The 22,348-nt window shown below is 57.3% G+C and overlaps 2 protein-coding genes across 7 annotated transcripts in view; one reads left to right on the forward strand and one right to left on the reverse strand.

Annotated features, from left to right (window-relative positions):
* Positions 1 to 10,400: 10,400 nt before the first annotated feature.
* On the forward strand, positions 10,401 to 15,705 carry RCOR2 (REST corepressor 2). Of its 2 annotated transcripts, none has more exons than XM_043970561.1 (12): positions 10,401 to 10,740; positions 11,616 to 11,672; positions 11,868 to 11,948; positions 12,533 to 12,585; positions 12,703 to 12,864; positions 13,055 to 13,179; positions 13,342 to 13,411; positions 13,532 to 13,747; positions 14,208 to 14,285; positions 14,374 to 14,431; positions 14,578 to 14,807; positions 15,184 to 15,705. In XM_043970561.1, exons 1-12 carry the CDS (start codon positions 10,614 to 10,616, stop codon positions 15,484 to 15,486), a joined length of 1,560 nt encoding a protein of 519 aa, XP_043826496.1. In that variant the 5' UTR covers positions 10,401 to 10,613; the 3' UTR covers positions 15,487 to 15,705. The 2 variants fall into 2 exon arrangements, with proteins under 2 accessions (XP_043826496.1, XP_043826497.1); XM_043970562.1 differs by lacking the exon at positions 10,401 to 10,740 and adding an exon at positions 11,005 to 11,135.
* A 589-nt stretch (positions 15,706 to 16,294) lies between these two features.
* MARK2 (microtubule affinity regulating kinase 2) overlaps positions 16,295 to 22,348 on the reverse strand; it is a 58,330-nt gene continuing 52,276 nt past the window's right edge. For 3 of the 5 annotated variants that reach the window (XM_043970559.1, XM_043970555.1, XM_043970557.1), the window contains 4 exons: positions 21,942 to 22,199; positions 21,216 to 21,242; positions 19,228 to 19,272; positions 16,295 to 18,569 (listed from right to left, as the gene is read on the reverse strand). In XM_043970559.1, the coding sequence (XP_043826494.1) occupies positions 18,209 to 18,569; positions 19,228 to 19,272; positions 21,216 to 21,242; positions 21,942 to 22,199 (691 nt within the window). In that variant the 3' untranslated portion in view covers positions 16,295 to 18,208. The remainder of the gene's footprint in view (positions 18,570 to 19,227; positions 19,273 to 21,215; positions 21,243 to 21,941; positions 22,200 to 22,348) is intronic. The other 2 variants (XM_043970560.1, XM_043970556.1) reach the window with 1 other exon arrangement.

Genomic DNA, 22,348 nt, shown 5'->3' on the forward strand with positions numbered 1-22,348 from the left:
TACACTGAATAGCTTTCTGATCTCTTTGGGAAAGATACTAGATTTGAATCAAACGATATCTTTCTTTAAATGATTTTCCCTGGGTCCCAGATGGGATTATACAGAGCTACAGAAAGAGAGGGAAAAAAAAGCCTGAGCCTTCTCTTGAGAGTCTGGCAGTCCCCGGATTGAATCCAGCTTGCTTTAGCCCAAAGCTGGGCCCCCTGGGTGGGAGAGGACACTCCAGAGCCCTGGACTTAGCAGCAGCTCTGCTTCCCTATTTTTAAGGCCAAGTATAGATCAGAAAGGAAACAAGTTTCATGAAAGGCTCATGACCAGCCTGTCCAACTTTGTAGAACTGGTCAAGTTTGGGCAGAACTTTACCTGCCCAGAGCCCCGCCTCTGCTTAGCACCCCTTACAACTCATTATTCTGGCAGCTTCCATAGAGCTGTCCTCGGTGCTGCATCCCAGCAAAGAGATGATCTTGGGTGCTCGAAGGCCGAGATGACTAGAGCCCCAATCTTGCTGAGGATCCTGCTTTCCAAGGACCTGCCTAGCTAAGAATCTGGGGGCTCATCCCCACCTTGTCTGGTCACTAGGCGGTGGATTCTTTGGCCAGGGCAACCTATGAAACAAAGAAAATGGTGAGGATCAAAGAGCAATTTGATAAATGAATTAAGTAAATTAAATTAAGCCCAGATCAGGAATAAGAGGTAACATCAGCACTTGGCTCTAGGCTTCCTGGCTCCCCACCCCATGCGGCTTTTGAAATTTCTTCCATGGCAATTAAGTTGATCAATTAATCAGTTACCAAGAAGTTATCAAAGATCCATTTTAGAACTAAGCTTGCTGCGTGCAGTGATTCTTTGTTCCTTTATTTTGTCTCTGCATTCTCAGCACCTAGCACGGGGTGCCTGGCTCCTCAATATTGTCTGATAGATTCATTAATTCATCTCTCATCCAACTGCTCTCTCTGAAGGGATTCCTCATCTCTTAATTATGAAACCCACTGGCCGCTCATCTGTCCTCATCCTTCTCTTCCTCTGTGCAGCCTTTGACACTGTCCATCACCCTCTTTTCTCTCTAGACTGTCCTCTACCTTACCTACTACTTCTCTATCTCCGTTGCTGGATTTTCATCTGCATCAGTAGGTCAATCAGCAAATATCATTTCAGCACTTACTATGTACCAGCTAGTGTTCTAAGTGCTGGGAATAAAAATCTGAGCAGTGAGCAAGAGAGCTCGTCCCTTCCCCTAAGGACCTTACATCCTAATGAGGGTGGACAGCATAAAAGGCAGCTGACAGGGGTGGCATGAAGGAACTCAACTCTGTCTTGGGCCCTCTTCTCCCACCTCAATGGCTTTACTTGGTGGTTGCAAGTGAATTCACTTCTCATCTCTGTGCAGACGACTCTCAGATCTGCTGCTCTCTAATCTCTCGGCTGACCTCCATCTGGACCTCCCATCTTTAACTGACCATTAGATGCACTGAACTAAATGTCACGCCGGTATCTTCAACTGAATATCTCCAGATCTAACCTCCTCAGCTTTGCTCAGAGACCTCCCCACTTCCTCCCTTTTCTGTTACAGTCCGGGGCACCAACCTCCTATTGAGCTGATGACTTCCTTGACTCTTCACTCTCACCCCCTCCCCATGGCCAATCAATCATCAATCAATCAATTTATCAGTTCTACTTTTATCCCATCCCTCATGTATTCCCCCTTCTCTTCTTTGACACAGCCGCCACCTTGCTGCAGTTCCTCATTACCTAATGCCTGGAATATATTCCCTTTTGCAAACCTCTTCTGACTCTGATCCATTCTCCATTCCTCTGTCAAACTGATGTTCCTGGGGGCAGCTGGGTGGCACAGTGGATAAAGCACCAGTCTCGGAGTCAGGAGGACCTGAGTTCAAATTTGACCTCAGACACTTGACACTTTTTAGCTGTGTGACCCTGGGCAAGTTACTGAACCCTCATTGCCCTGCAAAAAACCCCCAAAAAACAAAAACAAAAAACAAAACCAACAAACTGATGCTCCTACAATACAGGTCTGACTACATCACCCCCTCTCAGGAAGCTTCAGTGGCTCACTATTACCTCCAGGATCAAATGCAAACCTTTTTGTTTGGCTTTCAAAGACTTTCACAGCCTTCCTCCTTCCTGCCCTTCCAGTCTTCTTCTTTTTTTTTTAATTAATAAAGTATTTTATTTTTTTCCCCATTACATGTAAAGATAGTTCTCCACTTTTGTTTATACAAGCTTTCCAATTTCAGATTTTTCTCCCCTCCTCCCCTCCCTCCCCCCTCCCCTAGACAGCAGGTAATCTGATATAGGTTACATATACATACATATATATATATATATATACACATATATACATAATAACATTAAACATTTCTGCATTAGTCATGTTATAAGAGAAAAATCAGAGCAATGATGAAAAACCTCAAAATAGATAAACATCAGCACCGAAAACAAAAGAAATAGTATGGTTCATTCAGCATCTACTCCACAGTTCTTTTTTTTTCTCCTGGATTTGGAGATCCTCTTCCATCATGAGTCCCCTGGAACTCTTCTGTACCATTGCACTGGTGAGAAGAATATAGTCCATCACAGTAGATCAACACACAATGTTGATGTTACTGTGTACAATGTTCTTCTGGTTCTGCTCATCTCACTCATCATCAGCCCACGTAAGACCCTCTAGGTTTCTCTGAACTCCTCCTTCTCATCATTTCTTACAGCACAATAGTATTCCATTGTATTCATATACCACAATTTGTCCAGCCATTCCCCAATGGATGGGCATCCCCTCAACTTCCAATTCCTTGCTACCAAGTAAAGAGCAGCTATAAATATTTTTGTACATGTGGGTCCCTCTCCCCTTTCCATGATCTCTTTGGGAAAAAGACCCAAAAGTGGTATTGCTGGGCCATAGGGTATGCATAGCTTTATAGCCCTTTGGGCATAATTCCAAATTGCTCTCCAGAATGGTTGGATCAGTTCACAGCTCCACCAACGATGCATTAGTGTTCCAATTTTCCCACAGCTTCTCCAACATTTATTATTTTCCTTTTTTGTCATTTTAGCCAATCTGATAGGTGTCAGGTGGTACCTCAGAATTGTTTTAATTTGCATCTCTCTAATCATTAGAGTTTTAGAGCATTTTTTCATTTGGGAATAGATAGCTTTGGTTTCTTCATCAGAAAACTGCCTGTTCATATCCTTTGACCATTTCTCAATTGGCCTTCCAGTCTTCTTAACACCTCCCTTCCCACCATATACCTTGCAGTCTAGTGCCACTGACCTCACACCAAGTCCTCCACCTTAGGCGCTCTGGGCATTTCCACCAGCTCACCCTCATGCCTGGAATGCTTTCCCCTCTTGTCTCCACCTCCTGACCTTCTCGTTTTCAAATCCTACTCTCTCTCCCTCTCTCCCATATTCACCTTTGCAGCATCATTCCTCCAACACTGCCCCCATGCTGGTTCAGGTTCTGGTCACCTCACACCTGGACTATTGCAATAGCTTCCAGGGGGTGGGGGTGGTGGGGTCTGCCTGCCTCAAATATTCTCTGGCTCCAATCCATTCTCCATTCAGCCACTACAGTGATTTTCCTAAAATGCAGGTCTGGTGGCAGCTAGGTGGTGCAGTGGATAGAGCACTGGCCCTGGAGTCAAGAGGACCTGAGTTCAAATCCGGTCTCAGACACTTGACACTTACTAGCTGTGTGACCCTGGGCAAGTCACTTAACCCCAATTGCCTCACCAAAAAACAAAACAAAACAACACAACAACAACAAACTAAAATGCAGGTCTGATCAGGTCACTCTATCCTCTCTCCCTAAACTCCAGTAGCTCCCTATCACCTCCAGGTACAAATACAAAATGCTCTCTGGGTCATTCAAAGCCCTTCATAACCGAGTGTCCTACCTTTCCAGCCTTCTTACACCTTAGTCCCCTCATGTATTCTATCAGGTGACACTGGCTTCTCCATGGTTCCATAAACAATGTCCTCCATCTCTCAGCTCTGGACATTTTTTCCTGACTGTTCTCCATGTCTGGAATGTTCTCACTCCTCTGCTCCAACTACTGACCTCTGTGCCTTCCTTTAAATCCCAACTGAAGTCCCATACTCAGCAGGAAATCTTCCCTCACCCCTCTCAACCCCAGTACTTTCCCTCTGTTAGTTATCTCCTCCTTGTCCTGTATATAGCTAGCTTGGCACAGATTTGTTTGCGTGCTGTCTCCTCCATTAGATTATAAGCTCCTCGTGGGCAGGGACCCTTTTGCCTCATTTGTATCCCCAGAGCTTGGCACACAGCAAGTGCCAAATAAATGTATATTGTACGGAGTCCTTAAGCTTAGTGCTTTTCCTCTGCGACTCCTTTCAGTTCCTCCTGTACAGCCCTGTACAGGACTTGTCCATAGTTATTGGCATTTTGAGTTCTTACTATATCAATGAAATCACAGATAGAGTAAGAAATATCATTTCTTATCATTGCTATCTCTATCTTCATTCAAAACGCTGCTGATGTGGGCATGTTCCTGGCCACACTGGGTAAAGGCCACCAGAGGGCGCTAGGCCCATGGTCGAAAGAGCCCAGCCCAGCCAAGACAAATCCTGGAAAGGGTGCTCAGGGCTATGGGGCTCTCTTGCCCCTTCCCTAAGAGGCAGGCGGGACTCGGGCTCTGGGTGCAGCTCTGCCCAGCAGGGGCTGGGGGGGCAGTGCCTCCCCCTGGCCCTGGAATCCTGTCATCTCTGGCTTGTTTCCTCCTAGCCCTTTCACCCCTGCTTCCTTCTGACTCAGGGAGTCAAATTTCCTAGACTTGGAAACCTGGTCTCTAATTTCCGACCCCTCGCCCTCCCCCTTCTCCTGCTTGAGGTGCCGGGGCTGGTTCTGCCTGATCCTTGCCCCCAGCCGGACCCCTTGTAGAGAGCTGGAGCCTTTGCCCCATCCCGTGGCCCAGGATGGGGGTGGCAGGATACTCGGGAGCGTGGCTGAGGATGGGCGTAGCACAGGCCGCACTAACCCAAGGTTGGGGGGAGGGCAGCAAAGGGCTCTTTCATCCTAAGGAAAGGCCTGGGAATCCAGGCACCTGGGCCCTGGCTGGAAGGGGATGCCTAGGTCTGGGGGGAGGGGGCGGTGAGCCACTCCCCAGAGGCCTCCCTCCGGAAGGCCCTGGCTGGGGCCCCTTGGCTCCCTGGGAGATGCTTCCAGGGGGCAGGGGTCTGGGCTGACTCTTCCTCCCAAGCCCACCTTTCGCAAAGGTTCCAGGGCCTCCCCACCCCCTGAGGCTCTGCCCTTTGCTCCTGGGCCCCCCCCCTTCCCCTTCTAGCCCCAACATGGCTCCAAGCCTGGCTTCCAAACTCCATCCCTTGTCCCCTAGTTAGGCACCCCTCCCCCTCTCCCTGCCTAGCCACACGACTCCCTGGAGCTCTGGCCTCCCCTGGACCACCTCCCATCCCCCCCTCCTTCAGTTCACACCCCTACCCCCTCCCTGACTCCCCTCTGCATCAATTACCCTAAATGTCCTTCTGTCTGGGCTCACCACCTCCCCTCCCCCAGTCTCCCAGCAGGCAGTCCTGCCTGCCTGCCTCCCTCCCTCCCCCCTCCTCTCAAAGCCCTTAGTCTCCCCAGTGGTCCCACCTCCAGTCCCCTTGGTTATCCATCTCCTCCGTCAGGCCCCCCCCCCCCCCATTCTCTCCACCTAATCACTTCTTATTTCTTCAGTTCCTCTACCCGCTCAGGCTCCTTCCCTCCCTCTCCATTCTTCCAGTCCTCCTGGGGGCCCCTCCTGAGCCCCCCCCCCCAGCCGGCTGACCACACTGCTCCTGAGGCCTGGCTCTCCTTCAGCTCCCAGCCCCCTCCGCCCCCCCCTCCCCCCAGGAGCCCGGCCTCCATGACATTGTCTACCTTTGGAGAGCGGGTGTGGGATGGCGAAAGCCTGACCTCCCAGCCACACTCAGATCTGGTAGCTTTTTGGACCCAGACAGATCCTTCACCCCATGAACCTCAGTTTCCCCCTCTGTAAAACAAGCCTCACATGGCAAACTTGAAGCTTGCAATCCACATTTCAGTTTAGGAAAAGGATCTGGGAGTGTCTCATCAAGCACCACAGTGCCTGGCACACAGTAGGTGCCTACTAAATGCTGGCTGGCTGGGGTCATTGAGAGAAGTCATATTCGACATGGCAGTTCAGAGTGGGAGGGGCATTGGAAATCCCTTTCTGACAGGGGAGGGAGGGGCCAGGGCCAAGCTTCCTTGCCCCTACAGTTCTCTTGATCTTGGGGTTCCCAAAGAGCCTTTCTCTTGGGGAGCCCGGAGGCAGGCAGCCTGATGGCTCTTGCTCACCCCAGCTCTGTCCCTCTTCTCTACTCTTTGCAACGCTGTGCATGGTGGTGGTGGTGGGGGGCTCTCTTTCTGCTCCGAGTGGAGAGGGAGGTGATAGTGAATTAGGGACAGGGTGGGAGGGAAGCGGTGCTTCAGGCAGGGTGGGGGCAAGAGATGGGAGGAAGGGGCTAACTCTCAATCATCTCCTTCCTACCTTCCCCGATCCCCAGTGGGGTGGTTGGTAGGTGAGGAGGGGGTGCTGTCCCTTTAAGAGCCTCAGGGCTGCAGGGAGCAGATGGCCTGTGCCTGGGGCCCCTTGTCCTTTGTGTGGCTCGGCACAAAGGAGGGGGCCAGCTGGGGGGGGCGCTGCAGCAGGTGGGAAGGGGTGGAGTCTGCCTGCTTTCCTCCTCATCCTCCTCTTTCTCCTCCTCCTCATCTTCCTCCAGGCACCCCACCCCCCAGAAACCTAGAGAGTTCTGTCAGGGGACCTCAGGGTGCTGTCAATGCTTTCCCTCCCCGAGCCCAGCCCGTCTTCCTACTAGCCTCATGCTCAGCCTCAGCCCCAATTCTCAGGGGAAGAATTTCCATCATTACTGAGGCCCAGGGGACCAGAAAAAGGCCAAGGTGTCCTCGCTTGCTAGGGAGGACAAAGGGAGCGGGAAGGGGGGGGATGATGGAGGCCAAGAAGGAGGCAGGATCATCCAGTGCCCCTGGGGGAGGGGAGGGTGTTGGGACTCCTGGAGGGGAAAGTGGCCTCTGGCCTGACCTGAGATGGGGGGAGGGGAGGAATTGAGGGGGGCTGTGGCTGCCAGTGGGGAGAACAGAGTCCCAGAAGGCCCTGGAAGGGAGAGAGAGACTGGGTCAGACTTCCAGCTTCTAGCCAGAGGACACATACACACACACACACACACACACACACACACACGCATGCACGCACAAGAGCATCTAAGCCACCCAGACTGGGGAGGGAGGAGGGGGGTGGGGGTGGGGCAGAGCCAGTTGTTCTTTTTCGTGGAGGAAGAAGCAGCTGCACTTTGCTCAGAGCCTTCCATCTGCCCCCTCCCCATTCCCCCTCGTCCATCTTTTTCTCCCCCGACCATAACTCCCCTAATTCTTGCCTCCTCCCTTCTCTCTCTAACTCCTTCTTTGGACCCCTAGGCTTGGAGTATTCTCTGTGCCTTTAAAAGATCCAGAAAAGACCTGGGTATTCTCTGAATCCATCTCTGGGCTGTGTGTGTGTGTGTGTGTGTGTGTGTGTGTGTGTGTGTGTGTGTGTGTGTGTGCCCACGTGGTGGTGCGGATGTGGGATGACTGTGAGTCTGCCTGGTGACCGGACATCAGGCTGGGCTGGGCTCTGCTCTGCGTGCTGGGGAGTGGGAGGAGAGGAGAGGGTCCTCCTACCTTCCTCCACCTCTGACCCATCTCCTCCCCCTCCCCCCATCTCCACTATATGTCTGGGCATCTCTCTGGGCACACGCCCCTGGACCTCACTTACACTGGTCCTGTGTCTGTAGCTCCCCTCCCTTTCTGCACACCCTGCTGGGCAGCTCCAAGAAGCCTGGCTATGGTAAGCAGAGGTCCCCAGGCTCCTGGGGTGGGGCCACCCTGGGAAATCCAGAGACCACAGAACCAGGCCACAGGACCTAGGGTGGGGCGGGGGGGGGGGGGGAGCCAGGGAAGGCCAGGGGCCAGTGCTTCTAAATTTAGGAAGCTGATGATAGTGTGGTCAGGGCCAAGGGAAGGAGCAGAGTGGGCAGCCACCAAGTCTAGTTGCAGGGGGTGTGCCTGGAATTAGGTGTGTGTGTCCATCTGTACTGGGGGGACCAGGGACAGGGAAGAGGGAGGGTTGTGACCCTGAAGCCTGATTGCCCGGCACGTGGGGTCCAGGGCTCCTCTGGGGCCCCATGCATGTCCCCTTGCCTGGGTTTCTTTGTGACCACCTCTTCTGCATCTCTTGGGGAGGGGGGACAGGACAGGGCGGTACTAAGAATGGGGGGTCCTATTGCCCCCTTCCCTGGCTCCAGCTCCAAGGAGAGCAAGGAGAGGAGGAGGTGGTGGCAGACACAAATGCCTCTCCCTCCCAGCTGGCCTCCCCCTCCCCCAGGATCCCAGGATTCTGAGCTGCCAGGAATCTTCCCCAACAGGCAGTGCAGATGGATTGGACAAAAGCTTATGAAGTTCCTACAATGAGTCAGGCTCAGGGTTTTCCTCCAGGGAGACAAGAGATTATATGTTTGGAACTAGATGAGGAAGAGACCTTGGAAGTCATTTAGGCCAGGCCCCTTCCCCCCATTTTGCAGATGAAAAAACTGAGGTCCTGAGAAGGCCCAAGTTCACAAAGGAAGGGAATGGAAGGGTTGGGGCTCCCCAAATGGTGATCCCTTCAAATCAATCCATCGACAGGCATTTATTAATCCCTGACTAGGCATCAGCCACTGTCATTAGGTACCTTGACACAAAGACAAATATGAAATGGTATCTCCCCTTAAAGAGCTTCCATTCTGCAGGGGACAGAACACGGACACTATCGGTGAGGAAATCCAAGCCTGGTCCCATGTCCTCAGGTCACCCCTTTGTTTTTGCTGAAGGGGAAACTGAGGTTCAGAGGGGACAGGACTTTGCCCAGTCAAACAGATTGGTCAGCTGAGATGGGGGGCTGAGCCTTCTGACTTCATTGCCCACTGGGGAGCACCCACCTCAGTTCCTCAGCCCAAGAGGGTGAGGGTAATCCCCATCTCCCCCATGGCTCCCTAGGGCCATCTGCACCCACAAATTTGCCAAAGAGACCATGGCCCCAGGGTGCTGGAAGTCCCACCTGAGTCAAAAAGGTTCCTTTCTCCAAAGTGGAAGGGACGGGGAGATCCTTGGCAGGAAAGGGGCAAGGAAGGCAAGCTCTCACGGCCTCCCCTGTCTCCAGCGTGGGTTCTGGGCTGCAGTGACACATGTGCTCGAAGCTTTGCGGGTGTCTGTGGGTGGGTGCGAGCCTGCCGGGGGTGGGTGGTGGTGTGACCTCTTGGCTACTCCCTGCTCCCTCTTCTGTGCACCCCCCATCTCCCTATCTTACAGAGAAGGGATTGCCTTTTCCTCCCTCCCCCAAGACTTCCAGAGGTGGGGGGCCCTTCCCTCCCTCAAGCAAAGTCAAGGTACCTCAAGAGAGGAAAGGGGAAGAGAGGGAAAAGGGGAAAAGAAATGAATCGAGGCATTCCTCTCCCCTGGTCCTGACCCCACCTCCAGAGGAAGGTTTAGCCCTGGCCCCCAGGCCCCGCCCCCTCCCCCCAAGCCCTGCCTCCCACCCCAGGGCCAGATGTTCAGCTGGCGGAGGCATCGGCTGGGGGAGGGGTGCTGAGGCCACAGCCGGCACTACTTCCCTGCCAGCAGCTTCATTGTGTGAGCGAGGGAGCGAGGGAGCCAGGGAGGGATGGAAGGAGGCGGCGGCGGCGGCGGCGGCAGCGGCGGCAGCGGCAGGAGCAGCGGCCGCGGTAGCAGCAGCAGCAGCGACGGCGGTAGCGGCAGTGGCGGCAGCAGCAGCAGCAGCGACAGCAGCCGCCCCAGCGGCCGCCTTCTTCCCGACTCCCCGCAACTTTGCCCCCAGCTCTGAGCGCCGGCCCCAGGGAGAGTCGCGTCCATCCAGGTTCCCGCCTGCTGCCGCGCTGCCCCTGCCCTGCCCTGCCCGGGGAAAGGGAATAATCTAGGAGGTTGGGGACCTGCTCTATTGAGCGAAGGGAGAGAGGCAGCAGGCAGGCAGGCAGGCGCAAGTCCAGCCCTCGGAGGAAAGGACTGGAGCTAGGAGAGGGACGAAGACGAGGAACTGCCTTTTGCTTCTGTCCCCAATTTACCTGGCTTCCACCCCAAGGTGGCGAGCACTGGGCTCCCCTCAGCCAGAGAGGGCAAAGAGCGGGAGGTTCACTCTTTGACTTTTCAGGGCATCCTGGCCCCTCGCTCCAGGGGGAAAGGGAACCCGAGGAACGCCCGCTTGGGACCCAGGTAGTCTGGTTCCCCGCTCCCTCTGGAGTCCTCCGGAAACTTTTTGCTGCCCTCCCCAGCGGGGGCACAGCGCCTGGAGGGAAGGCTGCCTCGTCTGCTTCCTTCGCTCGCTCGCTCTCTCACTGGCTCGCTTGCTGTGTCCTCAGAACCTCAGTGGCGACCCCAGCAGGCTGGGTCAGGGAGGGCCTGGGGAGCCACTTTGCCCACTACTCCGTGTCCTCTTGGGGGCTTTTTCCTTCCTTCCTTCCTTCCTCCCCTCGCTGCCTCCCCTTCCCCCTAAGCCCGGGCCCAGGGCAGGCGGGAAAAAGCAAGGATGCCATCAGTGATGGAGAAGTCCAGCTCAGGTTCTGGGATCCTGTCTCGGAGCCGGGCCAAGACGGCACCCAACGGAGGCCAACCCCACTCAGAGGAGGACAGTAGCGAGGAGGAGCACTCCCACGGTGAGAGCCTGGGACTACGGGGGGGGGGGAGTAAGGGAGGGGGGTGAGGCTGCTACTGCTGCTGCCGCCGTCCTGAGGGCGGAGAAAGAGGAAAGATCTGGGAACCTTCAGAGCTGGCCTCCTTTGCGGGGGGGAGGGGGAGGGGGAGGGGGAGGAGGGAAGGGGGAGGGGGGTGGTCTCTCAAGAGGGAGCTGAGGAGAGACACGTGGGCATCCGCCATCCCCACCCCCCGACATACAGAGAGCGCTCCCACCTCCAGCCTCCAGTTCCCTCCCAGGACCCAGACATTCTGCCTCCCAGCTTTCCCTCATCCAGAATAGAGGGGACAAAGCTGGAGAGCGCTGGGAAGCTTAGCTTCCCTCCCAGCCCGACCCCGAGTCTCCTGGGAATCTGAGGTATGGCCGGCCTAGATGCCTCTCCCTCCAGGTCACATCGGAAGCCACCCCTTTGGCTCCCAGAGCTAGAACAAAGGACTTGGGGGGGGGACCAGAGAACACCCAACAATACTCTCCCCCTTCCACAATAACAACTTAGATTTCTTTAATTGAATTTCAATTAAATTTCATTTCACTTTAAGCTTTACAAACTGCTTTTCTCACTAGCACCCTGTGGAGGGTGGTGGGAGGATCATTACCCCCATTTTGCAGATGAGAAAACTGAGGCTGAGGGTGACCTAGACAAGCAGCCAGGCAGTGACTGGAGAGGCAAGCCTCACCTCATTAGCCCAGGCTCCCTCTCCTGATCCTCTCTGAGCAGGGCACCCTGCAAGCCCCTGAACAACTGGGGGGGGTGCCCCCCACATGTCCCTCCAGCTCTGCTCTCTTGATTTCCTTTCTACCTGGAGGCTCACTCTACTTCTGTCCTTGGTTCCACAGACAGCATGATTCGAGTGGGGACTAATTATCAAGCCGTGATTCCTGAGTGCAAGCCTGGTAAGGAGGCAGGGGGGCCCCACGTGGCTGTGTTGGGATCAGGGGCCAGGACTTGTGGGAGAGGGAAGCCTTGTGGTTGGTTGAAAGTCTCCGATTTCCTTTCTGGTTCCCTACCCTTCCCATGCTCACCCAGCTCCCTTGCCCTAAACCCCTGCCAGTCTTCATCATGCATGTGTCCCTTCCCTCCTCACACAGAGAGTCCAGCCCGATACAGCAACAAGGAGTTGAAGGGGATGCTGGTGTGGTCCCCTAATCACTGCGTGTCGGACGCCAAGTGTGAGCTGGGGACTGGGGCCCCTGGCTTTGGCCCTGTGGGGGAGAGGGGGATGCTTGCATTGAGCCTGATTTCTGGGAATAGGGTTACAGGCTGGGATGCCTCAGTTCAGACCTATCTCTGGTAGGGGGCTCCATGTTTGGGAGTTGGGGCTGGAGCCCAGGGCTCCTAGGTTCAGTCTCATCCCTGGGAGGGGGGCTGCAGGGTGGGGGTGCCTACATTTGTTCCCTATATCCAATAGGGAGTCTAGGGGTTAGGATACTTTAGTTTTGATCCATCTCTGCAAAGAGGACTAAAGGCTGGAGGGTCTTGCTTTGTTCTCTGTGTGTGTGTGTGTGTGTGGGGGGGGTGTCATTGACTAGATTCAGACACATCTCTGGGAGGAGAGCCTGGGAGGGTTAGGATTTACTTTCTCACATTTGGGAGTTGGGATGCCTGAGTTTGGACCCATGTCTAGGAAAAGGATTTCAGACCGGGATGCCCAGATTGGCCCCCATCTCTGAAAAGGGGCTAGGTTGGGAGCTCTGGTTTCACCTTACTGATGGGTCGCTTCTTCCCCCCCTTCCCCCGCCCCCATCTCCCACAGTGGACAAGTACATTGCAATGGCTAAGGAGAAGCATGGTTATAACATTGAGCAGGTCAGTCTGGCCCCAGCCAGGGATAAAGGTGGGGGAGGCTGTGAAGAGCTCCACTGCAGGGAGGATGCCAATAAGGGGTGAGGTGGCTAAGGCCCACTCTCCCCTGTTTGGGATTAGGCCCTGGGCATGCTGCTGTGGCACAAGCATGACGTGGAGAAGTCTCTGGCAGACCTGGCCAACTTCACCCCTTTTCCGGATGAGTGGACTGTGGAAGACAAGGTGCTGTTTGAACAGGCCTTTGGCTTCCACGGGAAGTGCTTCCAGCGCATCCAGCAGATGGTATGGGTCTCTGCCCTGTCCTAGCCCCCATCTTCTCCCAAAGTGGAAGGCTTTGGACACTCCCCCCTCCCCGCCGTGAAGCAAGACTGCCCCACAAGCCAGGCAAAGACCATTCCTAGACCTCCAGAGCCTTCCTGGGTCCCCTCCCCTCCACCCAGCTTCCGGCCAACCAGTAGCCCTCTCTTCACAGTTGCCAGACAAACTCATCCCCAGCCTGGTTAAATACTACTATTCTTGGAAGAAGACTCGGAGCCGCACAAGCGTCATGGACCGCCAGGCCCGGAGGCTGGGTGGCCGAAAGGACAAGGACGATAGGTGGGGTCGGAAGGACAGGGATGATAGATGGGGGGACTGGGGGTGGTGGTGAGGGCTTCCCCAGGGAGGGGGAGCTGAGGGCTCGGGGCTGGGGGCTGATGCGTGCCTTTGGGGAGGACTTTGACTAGCATCTCATCTGCTCCCTGGACCCTCTGCCAGCAGTGATGAGTTGGAAGAGGGAAGAGGAGCCACTAGTGAGGGAGAGCCAGATGCTGGGGACCCCAAGAGAGAGGTGAGGTCCAGCTGGGCTAGACCCTGTGCCCCTTAGCCCCCCTACTCACAGCTCCATTCCCTGTCCCATATTCCTTGGCTGTGTCTTCCTTCACCAGAGCCACTCTCAATTTCTCCACAGCTGCCCCCAACTCGACCCCTGAACGCCCGGCCCGGTCCAGGGAAGAAGGAGGCCCAGCTGTCTCAGTACCGACACCACCCTCTTCGGACCCGGCGCCGCCCACCCAAGGGCATGTACCTGAGCCCTGAGGGCATCACAGCTGTCTCGGGCAGCCCTGACCTTGCCAGTCTTACCCTTCGGGGCCTGGACTCCCAGCTGGTGTCCCTCAAACGCCAGGTCAGTTGCCAAGAAAGGACCCTATCTGGAGGGTTCAGCGGAGAGGAGAATCAGATGGAGGAAAGAGGGAGGGAGCCCAGAGTGTGGGGGACAGGAAACAGACGGGGTGCTCCCCCCGTCAGGTTCACGTCCTGGAGACGAGCCCTGACTTTGGAATTCATTTCTCAATTTCTGCAGCTGCAAAATTCTCCTAGGATCCCGAGGTTAGGGTTTTCTTCTCTCCCCGCTCCAGCAGCAGGCAGCTAGGTGGCACAGTGGGTGGAGGGCCAGGCCTGGAGTCAGGAAGACCTGAGTTCAAATTCAGCCCCAGACACTTAGTAGCTGTGTGACCCTGGGCAAGTCCCTTAACTACAGTCTGTCTCAACTGTAAAATGGGGGTCACGAGGTCCTGGGTGTAAAGTGCTTGCTGGCATAGGACCAGAAACAGGCACTTACAAAATGCTCCTTCCTTCCCTTCCAGGTACAGAGCATGAAACAGACAAACAGCAGCCTGCGCCAAGCCCTGGAGGGGGGCATCGACCCACTGCGCCCTCCTGAGGTGAGGCTCCTGAGCCCCTGGGGGAGGAGACGGCTTTGCCTGCTCTGGTTTAAAGGTTTCAAAGTGGCTTCTTCCTTCCTCTCTCCAGGGGAATATCAAGTACAACTCCCGATGGACGACAGACGAGCAGCTTCTGGCTGTACAAGGTAGGGGGGGTGGGGTGGGCAAAGATGGGCAAGTCGTTGGCTGGCTTCAGTTTCCTTTTATGTCTCCTGGTTCTGACCCTGCTTCTGGATGAGAGATGAGGGGGCCGCCAGAGGCGCTCCCCTTTGACCGCCCTCTCTCCCCCAAGCCATCCGAAGATATGGGAAGGACTTCGGTGCCATTGCAGAGGTGATTGGGAACAAGACGCTAACCCAGGTGAAGACCTTCTTTGTGAGCTATCGCCGGCGCTTCAACCTGGAGGAGGTGCTGCAGGAGTGGGAAGCTGAGCAGGATGGGGCTGCTGGGGCCCCGGCACCCCCCGAGGAGGCCCGCAAGGGGCTGCCAGCCCCTGCTGCTGCCACTGAAGAAGAGGAGGAGGTAAGGAGGGGGAGCAGCCGGGGTTGGGAGCCCAGCATTGCTTCTCACTAGGTGGGTGCCCTTGGACAAGTGCCCCGATCTAGAATGAGGGGCTGGACTAGCTGGTAGCAAAGCTCATGTTCCTTCTTGTAAACTGTAGAACCATGAGTTCCTGCCCATAAAAGGAAAAAGTTCTTCAGATGAGAAAGCTTCAGTATTAAGGGCAGGCCCTGGGTTCAAATCCTCACCCATGCCCCTTGCTACCTGAGATCTGGGACAAGTCACTTAAGCCCAACTATCTCCTCTGTGAGAGTGCAGGGGGGTCAGGACCTCAGAGTGGGGATGGGCTCTACACCTCCAGCCCTAGGACCCACCCCTTGGTTCTCTCTCCCTGCAGGTCCAGATCACCTCAGTGTCTAGGTCTGTGCCTCCGGTGCAGCCAGCTCCCCCTCCTCCCACCTCGCTGTCTCAGCCCCCACCACTGCTTCGCCCCCCATTGCCTACGGCCCCAACCCTTCTCCGCCAGCCCCCTCCACTACAGCAGGGTCGATTCCTCCAGCCAAGACTGGCTCCCAATCAACCACCCCCCCCTCTCATCCGCCCTGCCCTTGCAGCCTCCCGACACAGTGCTAGGGGTGGACCCCAGCCACCACCTGCTTTACTAGGGGGCCCCTCCGAGCCCCCACCCCCTTCACTATGAGTCCTTGTCCCCTCTCTCCACCCTGGGCACCACCTGCTTCAGTGAGGACAGATGGAGCGGGCACCTCAGCTCCCCGGCCTGCAGCAGATGATCAGGGGGCTGTGATGGGCACAACCTAAGACATGGGGGCTCCTGGCAGACGAGAAGTGAGGCCAGCATCTGAACACTGGCATTTGGGGGCGGGGGGTTGGCCAGCTGCTCCCCCCAGCCCAAGGACCAGGAGCAGGATCTCTGGCCAAGTCTGTGCCCGCTTCCCGGAGCTGCCCAAGCTCCGAACTGGAATGTCCCCTCGGACTGAACTGTTTCTCTGGGATTTTCCTCCCTCCTTCTCCTCCCAGCACCGTCTCTCCCTGGTAGTGGGTGTTAGTGACCGTAGCGTAGAGCTAAATTAGGGCTCAGGAGAGAGGGCTGCTCCCTGCCTTCCACTCTGGAGGCCTGGGAGCCAGTGGCGGGAAGGCGAGGGTGTTCTGGCAATAAGTCTGGGGGTGGGGTGGGGGGGTGGGAAGATCGATGTCAGGAAAGGGGGGAGGGGGGCGGGCACCAATGGGATGGGGTCTGTCCTCCTTGGGGTGTTGAGGGGAGAGGACCCCCTTCCACCTACTGGGAGCAAGTGCAGTGTCCTTAGCTCGGGCCAGGGCAGCCACCAGGATGTCCGCCTGGGGTTCAGGCCTGTTCCTTTCTCTGCCCATTGCTAGTGGGGCTGTGTGCGTGTGCGTGTGTGCGCGTGTGCGTGTGTATGCGTGTGTGTATGTGCGTGTGCACTCGCGCGAGGGGGGGGGGGACACACACAACTTCAGGCTGGGAAAAGGAAAGCCACCTGAATTTATTTTTTGTCAGTTTTTAAAATAAAACTTTTTCCAAGCTCCCTGGGTGCGGCCCTCCCTTCCCCAGCCTCTGCACACCTTTCCGGGGGGGGGGGGGGGGGGGAGGAGCCAGCTGGGACCCCTCCATGGCAACAGTACCTGCCGGCTGCTCCAGGTCTAGCCCAGGCCAGTGAGAAGAAAGGAGAGGCAGCAGCCATGGCCCAAGGCTCAGATTCCAAACATTCTCTTTATTACGTGTGTCTGATCCAGAGGAGAAACTAAGTATGGGAAGTGGGGAGGGGGCTGAGAGGGAACTGTGGGGGGAGGCAGGGGGGGCGTAGACCTGACCTTCTGGTCCTTGGGCCCCCCCACCTTCCCCTCAGAAAGCCGAGCTGTTCCCCTCCTGCGCCCCACTGCTCACCCTGGGTGGGCTACAAGGGGGGAGGGGCGGGGCTGGGGGAGGCCGAGCCCTCTTTTGGGGTGGTCGGGAGTTTATCGAGACTCCCTTCCTGGAACCCACAAGCTCTGCTCATGGCTGAGCCTTGGGCTGGGAGGGGGTAAGGGATGTAGAAAGGGAAGTCATCATGAATCAAAAAAACAAACAAAAAAAAAAACCAAAAAATAAAATAATAATAATAAAAAATAAAACCCATCACAAAAAATGTACAACTCAGATGCGGGTTGGAGCAGCCTCTGTGCAGTCCCCTCCCTCCCCCACCTCATTTCTCAAGAACAGAAACAGCAGAGAAATAAATTAAGGGATGCAATGGCTGCCACCAGCTGACCCCCCCCCCCAGCTGGCCGCCCCGGACCCCTCCAGGCCTCTGGCTGGGGGAGGGCACAGGAGCATGTCAGCTCAGAGTCTCAGGCACCCCACTTCTCCCAAGAAGATGGAGCCCAAGGGGGCAACAGTGGCATGAAGCAAAGAAAAGAGCTGGAGAGAAGCTCAAGGAACCAGGAGATAGAAGAGGCAGGAAGAGAAATCCCACTGCTCCAAACCTAGCTGGTGCCCAAATTAATGCCAATGGAGAGAGTGGGGGGGTGGGAGGATGTGCTTGCAGACGAAGGCCTCTCCCAGAAAGGAGAATACCCTGTCCTTCCCAGCCCTAGGGATGGAGGGGGGGCAGCAGTAGGCCCAAGAGCCCATGGCTCCTCACTGGCATCTCCCTCCCAGCTTGGCAGCCCCCAGACCCACGTTCCCTAGACATTTGGCAGGGGGAAGGGGAAGCCCCAGGAATCGACCCTGTCTTCAGCCTCTCGGGGGAGGAGAGGACGAGGGAGAAAGGCTGCCCCCCCTCCCCCTAACAGCAGCTCGTGGAAAGTAAATGCCCAGCAAAAGGGGGGGGGTAACAGGGGAATGGCACCGAAAGTAGACCCCCCCCGCCCCCCCTCAGCCCAGAACACTCTCTTCCCTTGCCCACAGCACCGACACTCCCCCAACCCCCCAGTCCTAACTATGGGCACTCAATGCTAGGGGCCTGAGTCTAGAAAGGCAACCCCTGGTGGTTTATTTACGAGATGGAAGGCAGGGCAAAGCCCCAAACCGGCCCGTCTGGAGGCCGAAGGGAAGAGGGTGATCCAGCCTTGAGGAGAAGCCATCGATCCAGTCTGAGCTACCCCCGGGGGAGGGGGAGGGCGAGGAGGTGTCCGGTGCATTTTTTTTTTTTGGTAATAAAAAAATTCTTGGTTTCGGCGAAATACTCTGTGCAACCGCAGTACCTGGGGGCACCCCGCCCCCACAACCCCCTACATTCCTTGTTTGTGTTGAGGGTCATGGGGTGGGGGGGAACGACCTTCCCTCCCCCACAAATGCGGAGGAAAAAACTGCAAAGGAGGGGGGGCAGGCCCAGCTCCAGCCCCGCCCGGTCCGGGGCGCGCGCGCCCGCGCTGGTCCTGGGGGGCGGCCCCCCGGCAGCCCGTTAAAGCTTGAGCTCGTTGGCAATCTTGGAGGCGATGTTCTTAAAGGCCATGGAGGTACCCGATATCCGCTTGAAGCGCACGCCGTTGAGCGAGAGGCGGGGCAGCTTGCACACCTCCATCTCCCACTGCACGAAGGTCTCGTGGCCCGGGGTCCCGTGCATGCACAGGAGCATGAACTTCTCCTGCAGCTCGCACTGGCAGTTGTTAGCGTCCAGAACCTTCCGGATCTCCCGCATCATCTCGTTGGGCTCCATGGAGCTGGTTGTCTTCATGCTCCACGTGAAGCGCAGCGAGCGCGGCTTGGCCTCGCGGTTCTCGTCCTTGTCCTTATCACTGCCCCCGCTGCCCACCATGTGAGGTCTGCGGGGGCAAGAGGGGGGAGGGGTGAGGCCCGGGCCACGAAGGGGGGGGAGAGGGAGAGAAGAGAGGAGGGGGGGGAGGGAGAGAAGAGAGGAGGGGGGAGGAGAAGAGAAGAGGGGGGAAGGGAGAAGAGAGGGGGGGAGAGGGAGAGAAGAGAGGGGGGGGAGGAGAAGAGAGGAGGGGGGGGAGGAGAAGAGAGGAGGGGGAGAAGGGAGAAGAGAGGAGGGGGGGGGAGGCACGCGGGGCTGGGGGAGGGAGGACTGGGCAGAGAAGGAAGTGCAGGGCGGGTCCCCCCTCCCCACTCTGGGCAGGCAGAGATGCCTGAGCCCCCAGCCTGGGCTGTGCAGCCCGGCCAGGCCGAATGAGAGCCACATTTCTCTTGAGAAGGGGAGCTGTGGGGACCCCTGTCGGCCCCTCTGCACACAAAGGACCAGCTCCGGGGAGACTGGCAGGACACACAAAGGGTTCTCGGTCCCCCCCCCCCCCCCCCCCCCCCGCCTGGCTCTGGGGGCGGCAGCCGGGGCGGGGGAGGGGCAGCAGAGGCACCCCTGGGGAAGACACACAGAAGGAACCAAGTGGTGGAAGGAGAAGAGCAGGAGACGAGAGGTCTCGGGGCTCCGCCCCTGGCCAGCTGTTGGCTCACAGCTGGCTCTCTCACCTGAGGGTTTCCACTCGGTCTTTGCTTTCGGGCTCATTCGGGTTCCTCAAAAAACAGAGCGAGGGAGAGTTTAGTTCAGGGCCTCTCACTCCTTCCGCCGCTGCCAGACCCGAGGTGAGGGGAGAGAATGGGGAGGCGCCACCATTTGGTGGGACGGACACCAGCGTGCTGGGGGGGTCCCTGCCCCAAGGAGGGGGCCGGGCCCAGAGGTCTTTGCTCGACCCCCACCACAGCTGCTTTTTCACCATGAATGGGAAGAACAGTCTCTAACTCCAAGGTGCCGCTTCTCCCCACTCCCCCCAAGCTCACACTATCCCAGGAGCAGGAGGTGGGAAGAGACAGGGCCTGTCCGTGGGTCTGCACAGGCTTGTCTAAACTAAGCCACAGCCAGGGATGGAGGCTCCTGTTTGGCTGCCTCCCCCTGTCCCCCAGCTCCCAGTCTCCTGCACCTCGCAGACACCTAGGCTGGAGACAGAGACCTGTATTTATTTGGGACTGGGGGCTTCGAGTCTGAGGATCTGTCAGGGCTTCTTAGAAGACCAAGAGAAATGAGGACAGGGAGGGCAGGTGGTTTCTGCCACTGGGAATCGGGAGGGGAAACCTGGAGCTGTGAATAGGCCCCAAGCATCTGTTGGCAGTGATGGGAGGAAGGGGAAAGGACCCACACTGGCCAGGGCTCCCTGGGATCCCAATAACCCTCCCTCCCTGCCAGCCAGACTCAAAGGCCGTCTGCTGAGACATCCCGGGGGGCCCACACCCCATGGGTGCTTCTGGCCCCGCTGAGCGGCTTCTCTGGGGGGGAGAGGCACGTGGGGGAGCACAAAGACCCACAGACAGACGACAAACGGCACACAAGAACACACCAAGAGGAGAGAAGGGCAGGGAGAACGGGGGTACGGTCACCGGGGCCGTCATACACGCCAGCCCACGTGCAGGGAAGGGGGGGAGGAAGGAGGCCTCACACTGGCAACAAACCCACTTCTTTCTCTCCCCAAGCCCTGCACTAAGCAGAAGGCCCAGCTCCCCCAGCTGGGGGGCCAAGCCTCTTCTTGGCCTCTTGGGATCCCCTAACCCAACCCCTCCTTTCATGGGTGAGGGGCAAGGAGGGTTCTCTCGAAGTGTGGGCCCGTGACCTCTGTGCCCTCGGGACCATGCCATTTTAAAGTGGCAGCAGACTCGAGAAAAGACACCTAGGGCAATGGGACAGAAGGGGGAGCTTCATTGGGTGGCTAGGGCCAGCACCTACCAGAAGGGGGCGCATTTGCTCCCCGTTAGCCAGAGCCAGGGGCCGTCCCTGTGTCCTCACCACCCTTGAGAGGGGCAGGGAGGAGCACAAAGGCAGCGCCCTTTTCGGGAAACAGGAGCCGAGGGCACAAACACCAGAAGGAAAGCGGGTCAGAGATAAATGGGTGGCCAAGAGCCTCCAGCCCCGTTTCTGCATGCACACAGGGTTGGGGAGAGAAGAGGAAGCACACACCTGGGACCCAGAACCAGGGAGAGGAAGGGCAAGACAATCTTAAAGGGAAGGGCCTCTGCAAAAGCCCCTTGGGCCGGCACCCACGGGGGTCGTAAGGATCCACCGGAGCCTCTGCCGGCTCAGAAACATGGGCCTGAGCAGAGCGGCCGGGAAGCCCGGCCCGGCCTCTCAGATGTCGGGGACGCGTCCGGGCCGTGGCGGGACATCGACCGAATGGACCGTACCCCCCTGGGCCCTCACGCTGGATCGGGCCATCCTTAACTCTCTCCGAGGCCCTAGTCCCAGCCCCCGCCAGAGCCTTTCTTCATCCCTCCTCCCAAAGGTCTGCTCTGTTTGGTGCTGGGGCGGCCGGAATGAATCAGCCAGCTACCTCCCTTTAAGATGTCTGCTGGGGAGCCAGAGGCCACAGACTCCATTAGCAGATGGCAGAGGGAAGAGGAGCCGGGAGAGGGGAGTTAGTGACAGAGACAGGACACGGGGCACAGACACACACAGCGGGCTCAACGCCTACCTTCTGGCAAACCTGAAAGACAGATTTCTAAAAAAAAAACAAAACAAAACAAAACAAAAAAGACAAAATAAAAAAAGAAATAAAATAAAAAAACCAACAACAAGACGGTGTGTGGATAAGCAGGTAGGGAGGAGACCCTTCTGAACCTGGTGCTGCCCTCCTCTGGGGAAAGCCGCTCAGCGAGACGAGATGCCCGGGCTGCCGAGGGGCGGGCGCTCAGGGCCACGGCTGCCATGTGCATGTGTGTGTGGGCGTGTGCGAACACGAACCATCCCCGAAAGACCCCAGGGGAGAAAGCCCTGAGCGGGAGCCACCCCTGGCTGGCAGGAAGCTGCTTCTGAGGCTCCCCCTGACACCGGCCCAGGCCCTGGCTGTGGCCCCACCAGGCCGGGCACAGTCTCCAAACCAGCTGAGACCAGAGGCCAGAAGGCGGCAGAGTTCTCCCTTCCTGCCCCAGTGCCTCTGCCTCACGATTCTGCAGCTGCGTCACCAGGATATGAGTTTCCATGGGAACTCAGGAGAGAAGAGGGGGCTTTTATTTTAGCATCCAAGTTCACACTCCCAGGGAGGAGGCGGCACTGGCCATCTGCTTGGGGCTGGGAGGGATGAGGATGGGAAGGAGGGAAGGGGGCTGGGTGGTCAATGGGGAAGCAGGGCCTTCGGCCTAGAGCGCCCCCCAGGGCCTAATCCCGCCTGTGGCCCCCCCAGGCCGCAGCTTCCACTCACCTGCGAACAAACTTGGAGGTGAATTTGCTGAAGATGCTGCCCGAGGCCCCCCGGCGCCCTTGGCTGTGGCCAGAAGGAGAGGCAGGGGTGACTCCGTAGGGCAGGTTCTGTTGATCCCGCACCTGGCGCAGCTGCCCAGCGTGGAAGGTGCTTCTACTTGACACCCCTCGGGGGAAGTTGGTCCGCTCTGGGGCTCCACCGCTGCTGCTGATGTTGTGGGCTGATGGGGAGGCCACAGGGACCCTCTGGGGAGCAGTGCTATGGGGAGAGGGGGAGGGTCAGAGGACGGGGGCACTTTGCTGGGGGTGACAGGAGAAGGGAGGCAGCCATGGCACAGGGAGTAAGAGCGGCCGGCCAAGGGAGTCCCTTCAGCCTCTACCAGGCTCCTCAGCCCTCCTAGCCCCCAG

This window comes from Dromiciops gliroides, chromosome 6 (genome assembly GCF_019393635.1).
Source record: "Dromiciops gliroides isolate mDroGli1 chromosome 6, mDroGli1.pri, whole genome shotgun sequence".
Lineage (NCBI taxonomy): Eukaryota > Metazoa > Chordata > Mammalia > Microbiotheria > Microbiotheriidae > Dromiciops > Dromiciops gliroides.